General features: G+C 37.8%; 1 protein-coding gene and 3 pseudogenes across 1 annotated transcript; 2 read left to right on the top strand and 2 right to left on the bottom strand.

Moving 5' to 3' along the window:
- Positions 1–1,487: 1,487 nt before the first annotated feature.
- Positions 1,488–2,804, top strand: LOC128588866 (spindle and kinetochore-associated protein 3-like). Its single transcript, XM_053595630.1, has one exon. It carries the CDS (start codon positions 1,556–1,558, stop codon positions 2,786–2,788), a length of 1,233 nt encoding a protein of 410 aa, XP_053451605.1. The 5' UTR covers positions 1,488–1,555; the 3' UTR covers positions 2,789–2,804.
- A 571-nt stretch (positions 2,805–3,375) lies between these two features.
- Positions 3,376–6,611, bottom strand: LOC128590670 (DNA damage-induced apoptosis suppressor protein-like; annotated as a pseudogene).
- Positions 6,612–11,567: 4,956 nt separating this feature from the next.
- On the bottom strand, positions 11,568–12,097 carry LOC128588877 (ubiquitin-conjugating enzyme E2 W-like; annotated as a pseudogene).
- Positions 12,098–12,618: 521 nt separating this feature from the next.
- LOC128590676 (60S ribosomal protein L24-like) lies at positions 12,619–13,107 on the top strand (annotated as a pseudogene).
- The last annotated feature ends 183 nt before the right edge of the window (positions 13,108–13,290 follow it).

Consider the following 13,290-nt stretch of genomic DNA (forward strand, 5'->3'; position numbering starts at 1 on the left):
ACTGAATGGAGTAAAACTCACAGCTTTTCCTCTTAGAACTGGAACCAGACAAGGTTGTCCTCTGTCACCTTTACTATTCAACGTAGTGCTGGAAGTTCTAGCCAATACAATGAGGCAAGACAAGGAAATAAAGGGAATCCAAATGGGAGCAGAGGAGGTCAAACTCTCCCTCTTTGCTGACCACATGATCTTATACTTAGAGAACCCCAAAGACTCAACCACAAGACTCCTAGAAGTCATCAAAAAATACAGTAATGTTTCAAGGATATAAAATCAATGTCCACAAATCAGTAGCCTTTGTATACACCAATAACAGTCAAGATGAGAAGCTAATTAAGGACACAACTCCTTTCACCATAGTCTCAAAGAAAATGAAATACCTAGGAATATACCTAATGAAGGAGGTGAAGGACCTCTATAAAGAAAACTATGAAATCCTCAGAAAGGAAATAGCAGAGGATATTAACAAATGGAAGAACATACCATGCTCAAGGCTTGGAAGAATCAACATTGTTAAAATGTCTATACTTCCCAAAGCAATCTACCTATTCAATGCCATTCCTATCAAAATACCAACATCGTACTTTCAAGATTTGAAGAAAATGATTCTGCGTTTTGTATGGAACCGGAAAAAACCCCTTATAGCTAAGGCAGTTCTTAGTACCAAAAATAAAGCTGGGGGCATCATCATACTAGATTTTAGTCTGTACTACAAAGCCATAGTGCTCAAGACAGCATGGTACTGGCACAAAAACAGAGACATAGACACTTGGAATCGAATTGAAAACCAAGAAATGAAACTAACATCTTACAACAACCTAATCTTCGATAAACCAAACAAGAACATACCTGGGGGGAAAGACTCCCGATTCAATAAATGGTGTTGGGAGAACTGGATGTCTACATGTAAAAGACTGAAACTGGACCCACACCTTTCCCCACTCACAAAAATTGATTCAAGATGGATAAAGGACTTAAACTTAAGGCATGAAACAATAAAAATCCTCCAAGAAAGCGTAGGAAAAACACTGGAAGATATTGGCCTGGGGAAAGACTTCATGAAGAAGACTGCCATGGCAATTGCAACAACAAAAATAAACAAATGGGACTTCATTAAACTGAAAAGCTTCTGTACAGCTAAGGAGACAACAACGAAAGCAAAGAGACAACCTACACAATGGGAAAGGATATTTGCATATTTTCAATCAGACAAAAGCTTGATAACTAGGATCTATAGAGAACTCAAATTAATCCACATGAAAAAAGCCAACAATCCCATAGATCAATGGGCAAGAGACATGAATAGAACTTTCTCTAAAGATGACAGATGAATGGCTGACAAACGCATGAAAAAATGTTCATCATCTCCATATATTAGAGAAATGCAAATCAAAACAACCCTGAGATATCATCTAACCCCAGTGAGAATGGCCCACATCTCAAAATCTCAAAACTGGGTGGTCTCTGAGAGATTCAAATTGGTGGCGGGCGGGTCTGAACCTCCTTGGAGAGGTCTCCTGGTACCTGGAGCTCTGTGCTGCTGTGCTGTTTCTCAATGGACCTGATCCGGGGCTTCTGCGGGAAGCTGCGGTCTCTGGCGAGCACCCTAGACTTCGAGACAGCCCGGCTGCGGCGAGCGCTGGATGGAGAGGAAAGCGGCCTTGAAGATTATCCAGTGACAATTTTACATGACCTTCATTCAGAAGTCCAGGCTCTAAAGGATGACGTTAACATTCTTCTTGACAAAGCAAGATTGGAAAGTCAAGAAAACTTTGGTTTCATAAAGGCAACAAAAGTGCTGATGGAAAAAAATTCAATGGATATTATGGAAATAAGAGAGTTTTTCCAGAGGTATGGATATACTCCACGTGTCAAGAAAAATTCAGTGTGTGAGCAAGAAGTCATTAACTCCACCCCAGAATTGTCTACTTGTGAAAATTTTCAAAAGCCTGCTGTGAAGGATGATCTGTGTGATCCTACTGTTGCAACTGGTTTTATTTCTAAGCAGTCTCCACGTAGTCCACAGCTTTCAGATTTTGGACTTGAGCGGTACATGATATCCCAAGTTCTACCAAATCCCCCACAGGCAATGAACAACCAAAAAGAAGAATCCAAAATTACAACTCCAGCCACCAAACAATCACCAGTACTAAAAACTCCAAAATGTGCACTAAAGTTGGATGATTTTGAGTGTGTAACTCCTAAATTAGAACACTTTGGTATCTCTGAGTATACCATATGTTTAAATGAAGATTATACAATGGGACTTAAACAAATGAATAAGAAAAGTGAGAGGACCATAGAAACAAAATCCATGACCAGTGATAAATTTTTTGCTACTCCTATCCACATTATCCAGCAGTCAGAAAAAAGTGATGTCGAGTATACAAATTCCCCCTTGGCACCTACATTCTGCACTCCGGGTTTGAAAATTCCTTCTACAAAGAGCAGCACTGCTTTGGGATCCACAAATTATCCATTATCAAAAACAAATAGTTCATCAAAAGATCTGAAAGTTAAAGATTGTATTTCGTTAATATTAAACTCCGACAAGTGCTTTGAGAATTTTGCAGATCCATCTTCTCCTGCAATTTCTTCTTATGAGAATCTGCTCAGAACACCTACACCTCCAGAAGTAACTAACATTCCAGAAGATATTCTCCAGATTTTATCAAAATACAACTCAAACCTAGCTACTCCAGTAGCAATTAAAGCAGTGCCACCCAGCAAAAGGGTCCTTAAACGTGATGGAGAGAACATCCAAGATATTGACAACAAAGAAAACTGAATCAGTGAATTCATCCATTACAGAAACTGAACAGAATGAGATGAAAACAGATCTGGACTGACTTTGTTATTCACGTTTCCCTACCTCTGTCTCCCTTTTTAAGACCAACTCATTTCAAAGTGGAACATGGACTTAGAAGTTATCATATGCATTTGGTTTAACCTCTGTCTTGTTGACATGTGATTTATTCAGTTGGTTTGGCGGGGGGGGGGGGATTGTTAGTTTCTTGGGTTTTTGATTTGAAAAGGCTTTATTTCTGGTTGTACATGTCATTTTCACCAATGCTTTTAAAAAGCAATATTAACAATTTTACTATAAAGTACAATCAACAGTGTAAGATAAAGTACCCAATTATCCTAATCATAGTTTTCTGTCAGGAATTGGGTTCAGGTGATTTTTTTCTGAAAACAATTCTGGTGACGAAGCTCTTTTAGTTTCAGACGCGGAAGATGGACAATTTTCTGAACATAGAAGGCAACATTTGACTTCTGAACAAGCAGAAAGTCCAAGAACAGGGTACAACTGAGGGGCTTCTAGGACTTGAATGTCTGGATTTTTAGAAATCCAGCCTGGACTTTCATTTGCATTTAGCCGTTTTCTGTTTTGTAAACCATTGTTATAAGCATATTGTTTAACTCTTTTTTTAAACATTTAACAGTTCTCTGCCTGACATGTTTTATTTTCTTTCTTGGTAACTCTTCTTCATGGGAGGAAATATGGGCAGGAAAACATTTCCTTGTAGCCGTGACTTGAAATCCACGCGCATCTGAAAGGAATACTTTTTGTGTGGTAAGAGGGATCAATTTATCATTACCAATTTCAGTGCGCTCAAAATCTGAATAAAATGTAGGTAATTTTTTGAAAGCTTCATTTATTCCATGAATTATTGTTTGGTGGAACCCTGTAATTGGAGTTGACTGTGAATGTGAAACAGTCTTGACTACCTTCAAAATTATATTCTGGGTCTGACTGAAAAGGAGGTGAAGAGCACGTTCTTGGATGCCTGGAGTCAGATGCACTTCGCAAGGATCATTTTTGTGAAGGCAGACTGGAGTTTTCAGAAACTGATCTCAGTGAAAAATCAGACTCTGAAGGATGCCTTTCTGCCAAAGATAATCCCCACTGTGACAAAATGTCCTGCGATTTTTTTGTAATTTCTATTGCAATGTCCATGTCTTTAGCAATATCATCAAAGATCTGCAAAAGCATCGTAGTTACCTTCATAACCAGGAGGATAGCTTTGTTATGTTACTATTGATATGTTCATAGGCTTTTCTTTCAATGTATTTGTACTTCTATTTGGACTATTGCAAAGAGTTTCTAAAGGATATGTGAGTTTCATGCAAACTGTAAAACTGTCATCTTAGTTCTTTGGCCACATATAAGAATGTATATTTTTTAATTTGCAAAGATCAAAAACATTGTTGTACTTCCTAGAAAAAAAAAAAAAAAAATCTCAAAACTGCAGATTCTGGCCTGGATGTAGAGAGAAGGGAACACTTTTACACAGCTGGTGGGACTGCAAACTAGTACAACCTTTTTGGAAGGAAGTATGGAGAACCCTCAAAGCACTCAACCTAGACCTCCCATTTGATCCTGCAATCCCATTCCTGGGCATCTACCCAGAAGGAAAAAAATCCTTTTATCATAAGGACACTTGTACTAGACTGTTTATTGCAGCTCCATTTACAATCACCAAAATGTGGAAACAGCCTAAATGCCCACCAACCCAGGAATGGATTGACAAGCTGTGGTATATGTATACCATGGAATACTATTCAGCCATTAAAAAAAATGGAGACTTCTGGCCTTAAAAAAAAAAAAAAAAAAATGGAGACTTTACATCCTTCGTATTAACCTGGATGGAAGTGGAAGACATTATTCTTAGTAAAGCATCACAAGAATGGAGAAGCATGAATCCTATGTACTCAATTTTGATATGAGGGCAATTAATGACAATTAAGGTTATGGGGGGGGAAGCAGAAAGAGGGACGGAGTGGGGGTGGGGCCTTGGTGTGTGTCACACTTTATGGGGGCAAGACATGATTGCAAGAGGGACTTTACCTAACAATTGTAATCAGTGTAACCTGGCTTATTGTACCCTCAATGATCCCCAACAATAAAAAAAAAAAACCTTCCCTCTGAAAATTAATTGGGCTAATATAGAACAATGTACTCACAGAAAAAAAAATACATCCTAAACCTTTTGTCCAATGATTTATAAAAACATTCTGAAGTGCCTTTAAATCTGAAAACCTCAGAACATAGAAATCTCTTGATTTCCACCATTGTTGGAAATATCTCCAACATAAAAAAAGCAAAATTAAAATTATGTAGTTGGATAAGCAAGCCAGCTTCTTCTTCTTCTTCTTCTTTTTTTTTGTGAGACAGAGTCTCACTATGTCGCCCTTGGTAGAGTGCCATGGTGTTGCAGCTCACAGCAACCTCAAACTCTTGGGCTTAAGTGATTCTCTTGCCTCAGTAGCTGGGACTACAGGTGCCCACCACAATGCCCAGCTATTTTTTGTTGCAGTTGTCATCATTCTTTAGCTGGCCCAGGCTGGGTTCTAACCTGCCACCCTCGGTGTATGTGGCTGGTGCCGTAACCACTGTGCTACATACACCAATCCAAGCAGGCCAGCTTCTTAATGTTATTATTGAGGCTGTGTTCTGTGGTCTGGATGTTTTTACCCTTCAAACTTGTGTGGACATCTAATTGCCACTATAACAGTACTAAAAGTTAGGGCTTTTAACAATTAGGGGCCCTTTGCTTTCCGCATGGGATAGTGTACCAACAGATGCCAACAGCTTAATGTTGGACTTCCTAATCTCCAGAACTATGGGCCAATAAATTGTTTATTATAAATTAAAAAAAAGATTAACATAAGCTGGTTTGTCCTCAGGGAGCTGGAGTGGATAGCTGCTGTTGCTTCCATTTGGTTTGATTTTGTCTATGTATTGTCTGTTTCATTCAAGTAAGGCCACTGCTTTGAGTTTTCTTTAGTGTTTATTCCTTCAGCACATGTTCTGATTTACCTTACGCAAAAAAAAAAGAAAAAAAAATCACAAAGTTATGGATGATATTCCACAAAAAAAAAATTGTTATCAAAAATATACTGAGTGAGAAAAGTTCTTTTCTGTTAGCTGTATCTGCCGTTAAGCAAGGCATCACTTGTTTTATGCCACTTCCTTACTGGCTAAGGATCTGTTGTTTGCTCTTTGGACACTTGTCACCTAAATAGCTTCTCCTCATTGACCAAACAAAAGAACATTCCCTCCTTCAAGACAGAAAGTTAAAGAAAAACTAACAGGATGATAGTCCAGGATCTGAGAACTGGTCTGCATTAATATTTTTGCAAAGAATTCTCTACTTTTGCAGAGACAAAGGCACAAAGACTTACCTGTTTTCTGGCCAGTCTCCTGCCAGACCAGGCTGCTTTGGCCATTTTCTCAAGTACAAAGGTCGCTATGTGACCATATTTCAGGGCTTTTCCTTCAGTGAGTATACAAAATATGAACTGGGTGCCTTTAATCCCTAGATAATGGGGCTTTGGGAATTTCATGATTTGAAAATAAGATTTCATAAAGAAGTCTCAGTTGCCTGCTTCATGGAGCCATGATAATGTATGGGAGCTATGTTGAAAAGATACTACATGTGGGAGAAAAACGTAGTCAAATTCAATAGTTCTTTGATCAAAAATATAAATAATGTTAACCTTTTACAATTCAGAGATGTCAAGTAGACCAATTTGTTGGAGGAAGAATGTATTTTGTAAATAGGTAACATGTGTGGGTCCAGATGCACTTACCTCTGAACCAGCATTATTAAATAGATCAAAGCAGTGAAAAGTCTCTCATATTCTACCAATATCAAATTATCCTCGAAATAAGTCTTGTTATCAATACTTCATAACATGTGCAGAAACATTTGTCTAAGATACAAGATAAAAGTATAAAAATAATTAAGTAAAAAACAAAAAGATTATAGCAGATGAAAGATACGGAATACAATACAAAAAAGTTACCCTTTATAATCATGAGATAAACATAACATAAACATAACTTTAAAGTAATGGAGCCCTATTACTTTAGGACTATCACAATAGCCCTATTCTCTATGAAATGAAACAAAATATAACAGTGTCATTTATTCACATGCTCAGCAAATATTAATGAAGTGCACATTCTTTTCTCCTAAGCATGGGGTTATAGCAGTGGACAAAACAGATGAAGAGCTAAGCTCCCTCCAGGACTGTACACTCACGGAAAGAATTATGATCTCCCACAATGGTTTCTGGTCCCAAATTGTAATAGGTTCTACTCTCCAGAAGTAGTTTGAATGAGACAATGATGTAATTTTATATTTTCTGTAATGAAGAATAAGCATTAAATACGAGATATTGAGCTACTCAAAAGCTATCAAAAGGGCAAAAAGAATATGCACACTGTCTGGGTGAAGGGCATGCTTACAACTTTGACTCTGTACAAAGAAAACTATGTAACCAAAACCAGTGTACTTCCACAGTATTCTGAAATTTTTTAAAAGGGCAAAAGAAATTAGATTTTCACACAAGAAAAGTGACAATAAAAAGAAAGCCAAACTGAATATACATTCCCTCTTAGTTTGTGGATAGCCCAGAAATGTTCATTCTCCATCTGTATGACACTGAGCAAGTCTCTCGACTTCTTTGTACCTCAGTTTCCTCTCACCTAACCCCATAGAACAGTGGTTCTCAACCTTCCTTATGCTGTGACCCTTTCATATATTTCCTATGGGTCGCGACCCACAGGCTGAGAACTGCTGCCACAAGACTCAAAGGTAACTTAATAAGTTAATAAGGGCTCAATGGCACTGAGCCTGATTCCAAGGTATAAAACCAGAGTTGAGGTCTCAAAAATGCAAATTCAGACTATGTAAAACACATCCCTCCACATGATAGAGTTAGTAATTGTTATTGAACTAGACCTCCTATAGTTAGCAACTACAAAACTAGACAAACATGAGGCACCTGTTTGCAGGCAGCAAACAACAGGAAGTACAAGACTGAAGTTCCAGAAGAAGCAAAACTCACAAGGTTATCACCACTACTGCCCCTCATTCTTCCTGGGAATAATTTATCACTCACAGCACCAAGATCTATAGTCTGAGCAAAGCATGACACTCTATCTGAACTGTGGGGGCAGAGATTAGAACTCAGAACAAGGAAATGACTGCCAACTGTAGGATAAGGCATTAGACATGCAGGAGCTGCACAAAAGGGGCCCTAGAAGTCCATACTGGGGCACCCTCCTGTGAGGCCACAGCTGACAGCCAGCTTGTATGTTTAGGGTAAGACTACACATGGCATAGCATATCCAGGTTGCCTTGTGTTTGAAAGTAGAATAGGGCTACTAGATGTAAGACAGAGGTAGGAAAGAGCAGCTCCAGGAATAACTGGCATTTGTCCCACCAGTATGGAGAGAGCTTATTAACAGCCCTGCCAAACAGCTGATGAACCAGAAGGGCCACACCTTACTGAAAAGGACCATTCTGTAATAAAATCTACTCCAGATCCATATATGAAAACCTGAAACCAAGTCCCAACATGATCTGCAGAAGAGAAAGATTATAGAGGTTGAGTCCTTCTAAGTTAGAAGGGCTTAGAAAATAGTTTAAACATTCCACAAATACACACTAGCAAAGCATAAAATAAAGTCTAGACAATTTCAAAGCATTCAGCAAATGAAGTGTCGTTTAAAACAGGAATCAACACTTTTCAAAATGTAACAGAATCCAGAATCTGAACAACATATTTTTCACATATGGTATTTAATATTCAATCCAAAAATCTCTGGTCATAGAAAAAAAATGTGGTCCATGGAAAAATTTTTTTTAAATCAGTAAAGAAAAACAAACCTAAGATAGCCCAGATTTGGGACTTAACAAACAAGGATTCTGGGCAGCGCCTGTGTCTCAGTGAGTAGGGCGCGGGCCCCATATACCGAGGTAGGCAGGTTCAAACCCGGCCCTGGCCAAACTGCAACAAAAAATAGCCGGGCGTTGTGGCAGGTGCCTGTAGTCCCAGCTACTCGGGAGGCTGAGGCAAGAGAATCGCCTAAGCCCAAGAGCTGGAGGTTCCTGAGAGCTGTGACACGACGGCACTCTACGGAGGGCAACAAAATGAGACTCTGTCCTTAACACAAACAAACAAGGGTTCTAAGTTAGTTATTATAAACATATTCAAAGAATAAAAAAATAAAAAAAAAAACCAGGGCAGCACCTGTGGCTCAGTGAGTAGGGCGCCTCCCCATATGCCGAAGGTGGCGGGTTCAAACCCAGCCCTGGCCAAAAACTGCAAAAAAAAAAAAAACCTTCCAAGAAGTAAAGGAATAAGTCTTACTAGATGTTACAGAGTGTTTGTCTCTCCAGAATTCACATGTTGACACCTAACTGTCGGTGCCCACTATAGCACCCCATCACTGCGAGAATAAAAATACCCAGGACACAGATTGAAATTACATGCCTGCAAGAGGTGGGCTTCCTGTCTGTCTTCCCAGAGCCCCTAGAAACCTTTCTCTTGACCTTTTATTGAAGCCTGATACAACAGGAGTGGGGGCCCACGTGCTAGGATCACATGTTTAATGGTTGCTTTTTCTACCCCGGCTCAACCCCCATCCTGTTGCCCTAGGAATGTTACAAAGTATAAGGCTCACTGACAAGCTACTGATCTTATCTCATTAATGCATGCAGCTGCTTGAGGAATTGTCTACCGGCTGCAAAATATCTCCATGCCGGCTAGGAGACTGTCTCGCTCCCAGCACCTTCTTCAAGAGCTGGTGGCTACTTCTATATGCGTGGTGCTCAGTCTCCTACAACTAACCCCAAGTGTGATGGTACTAGAAAGTGAGGCTTTTGGAAAGTAATTAGGTCATGACAAGTGATAGCCCTCACAAGTGATATTAGCACCCATATAAAAGAGACCCCAGAAAGACAGAGCCTCCTCCCTTCCTCCATGTCAGGGCAAGGAGAACTATGAACCAGGAAGCAGGCACTCACCAGACACTGAGTCTGCTGGCACCTTGATCTCGATGTCTCAGCTTCCAGATCTGTGAGTAATAAATTTCTGTTATTATAAACCACCTAATCCATGGTGCTCTGTGACAACAGCCCAAATAGAATAAAATGCTTAAGGAGTGAACAAACAGGAAATCTCAAAAGAGAAGTGTAAACTATAAAAAAGCCAATAAGAAATTCTAGAATTGAAAAGTACAGTAACTGAAACAAACAATGGGACAGGGTGGGAGTGGACAGTAAAAACAGAAGTCATAAACATAAAACATTGTAAGACATGCTAAAGAAAGAAAGTTGAGATTGTAATTTCAATTAAGGTGTCTTTCTTTCCTAACAAATATAACCTACACTGTATATTTTTGCAAGTATTTATTTAAGGGATTTTAAATTACTTTAAATGTAAAATAATTTTACTTTAAATGTAAACTCTAGAACTCTTTCATTTTAAGGAATTGCAGAAGGAGGGACATTTGAATTTATCATTGTTCGAATGAAATGAGAAGTCTCACCATAAGAGTAAGTTCACTAAAGTTCAGATGAAATGAGGAACCCCACTGTAAGAGTAAGGTAAAATAGGTACATATGTATTGAAAGTGAGAAAGATCACTGATAAAATTTCTCCAAAAATTTTACATTATGAAAAATAGTAAAAATATTTGCACTTTTTTGACAATTACACAACCAAGAATTATTCTAAAAAATTAATTAGAGATATACAAAAAAAATTTAGATCCATAATCAAAGTATTATTCTTTTTTTTAAACATTAAGCCTCTGTCAAAAATGTATTTATTATTTTAGGGTACAGGATTAAAAGACAAGATGATACTTACAAGTAAAGAAAATTTACAAGAAAAAACTTGACAAAAGTTTTTCAATAAAAGTATTATAACATTCAAACTTGACTTAAAACACAACAAAAGAAACAAGATTGCAAACAAAAATGTTTATGGATTTTCCAAACATAAATAAATGAAATAGTGTTTAGGCAGTAGGGCTCATGCTGATGGCTAGCAGGAAGTAACAGAGTGTAATCTACTTGGAAAAAAAATCTTTAATGTACAAATAAAAAACCCAAACTATGGATTGCAGCAATTTAATCATTGCTGCCATTTTTCTTACTTCCAAAATAAAGCCTTGATTAAACCATTCATACCCTATATTATTCATACCTTTACTTCAGAGATTGAGGAACTATATACAACAAATGAGTTTATTTTCACTATAGGGATAACATACTGTACCTCTCTGCCAATGTTACTTGAAAACCTTCCATGTCAAAACAATTTGACAGCAGATATAAAGAATTAAATAAATACGCAATGATCTTTCATTACAGTCCTTTAAAGATGCATGTTAATTCATGCTGTTAACCTTAGGATCACAGTGCATAGAATCCAAATATAAACAGTTGGAGTGACTTTCAAAGTAATGTTGGATCCCTCACTTTATTTATAATCCCACTATAACCGATAAATTCATTTAATAGGCCCTGTCATGCATTAATCAAGTGGCAGGAGTTAATGAAAACTTTTCCTATTACAGCGTCCATTGCCGGCAATGAACATCCCAAAACCGCCAAGGAATTCATTGTTATTGCACAATACATGAGGACCTGGAACTTTTCCAAAAGCTTAAAAAAATAAAAATTAAAAATGGAATTATTTGACATTTCCTGACACCTGCATTAATACTGTATGACTAATAAAAGCGTGTCAGTTGCCTGGACTGAACCAGTGATCAACATGCACCCAGAATGCACACGAGTAAAAATGCAGTAAAAGGAAGTAGTCTTCATTGCCTATAGGTCGCTTCCAGTCAAAGGTTAAAGTTCAAAGACTGAATGATCAAAGTGCTCGTTTTCTCAGTAGGACTATCTTCTGCTAGGAGGATGATGACAGTGGCATCAACAAGTATCATCATGATACCACCATTTTGTTTTCTTTGGATTCTTGTTACATGTTCGCACATAAAATGAATTATCTGGTGGCCATCTCTTTTCTTTGCAGCTGGAAAGCATGCTAATAATGCTAAGACAAACTGACTGGACTTAGAGCGCTGGGGACCAGTCTTCTGTTAGAATGGATAAACAGATATGACCATTGCTATAAAGATGAGGATGAACAGGAATATTTTCACCAGTAAACATGACTGTGTAATGGAATTCTGAACACTCTTTTCATTGTAAGTCATCCCAGGGGGTGGGTCATTTTGTAAAGCCAACAGTTCTTTTTGTAGTGGTTTCTGCATTGACGCCATGATGGAACCATCCCCCTCCCAAAGTATTATTCTTAATTATTCTTCATTACAGTGTTATTTTTAGTTGAGAAAAATGGGAAAAAAGGACTGAGTAATAAATTAAGTTATATGTATATGAGGCAATACTATGTAGCACTTTTACATGACACTATAACATTTAATGATAAATACAATACTCATCACATACAAATTTCATATTTTCTTGAAAGCCCATTTCTCCATATCTTAATATCTCTGAAATTGACATGTATATTACAATAACATTTTACAATTACAATTAGCAGCTCTTTTTCTTCTTTAGTGGTCCATAAAATAATTATGTAATTTACAATTGAAGGTGTCTTAGATTAAATGAAATATAGTGGTGTTAAATTTTAAATAAATGTTTCTAAATTATTCTTATGACAATGAGGGAGACGGTATCAGAGGAGGAATAAGAGCACAGTCCATAGGACAAACTGCCTAGGTTCAAATCTCACCTAGCTCTTGGCCATCTTTCCTTTTTCCCAGATGCTGCCACCATGAAGGTTGAGCTATGCAATTTCAGCAGGTACAAGATCTACCCCAGACAAGGGAGATGTTATGCCAGGAAATAAGGCAAGGTTTTTCAATTTGTGAATGCAAAATGTCAGTCAGCGTTCCTTTCTAAGAAGAATCCTCAACAGATAAACTGGACTGTACTCTACAGAAGAAAGTACAAAAAGGTACAGTTAGAGGAAATTCAAAAGAAAAGAACTCATCATGCAGTCAAATTCCAAAGGGTGCACTGGTGCATATCTTGCTATTATAATGTCTGATATGAACGAAATCAGAAACCCAAAGTTAGAAAAGCTCAACAAGAACAAGCTATTAGGGCTGCAAAGGAAGCAAAAAGGCTAAGCAAGCGTTGAAAAAAGACTGCAATGGCTGCTGCTGAGGTACCCACAAAGGCAGCACCTGAGCAAAAGATTGTGAAGCTGGTGAAGGTTTCTGCTCCCCAGTTGGTGGAAAATGCTGAGTTGGCAGATTAGATTTTTAAATTAAGATCCAACTCTTAAAAAAAAAAAAAACTCTTCTCTGCTATTAATAACTCTGTAATCTTGGGCAAGTTTTTAAGCTAATGTCTCAGTTTCCCCAAAGTGAACAGTGCTTATAATATCCATCTCATAGGGTTGTTCTGAGGATTAAAATATTTAGAATAGCATTTGATACAC

The sequence above is a fragment of the Nycticebus coucang genome, chromosome 1, assembly GCF_027406575.1.
Source record: "Nycticebus coucang isolate mNycCou1 chromosome 1, mNycCou1.pri, whole genome shotgun sequence".
Taxonomy (NCBI): domain Eukaryota; kingdom Metazoa; phylum Chordata; class Mammalia; order Primates; family Lorisidae; genus Nycticebus; species Nycticebus coucang.

What these genes read in the sequence shown, in the direction of transcription:
- LOC128588866 (XM_053595630.1), top strand. Translation starts at nt 1,556, where the DNA reads ATGGACCTGATCCGGGGCTTCTGCGGGAAGCTGCGGTCTCTGGCGAGC.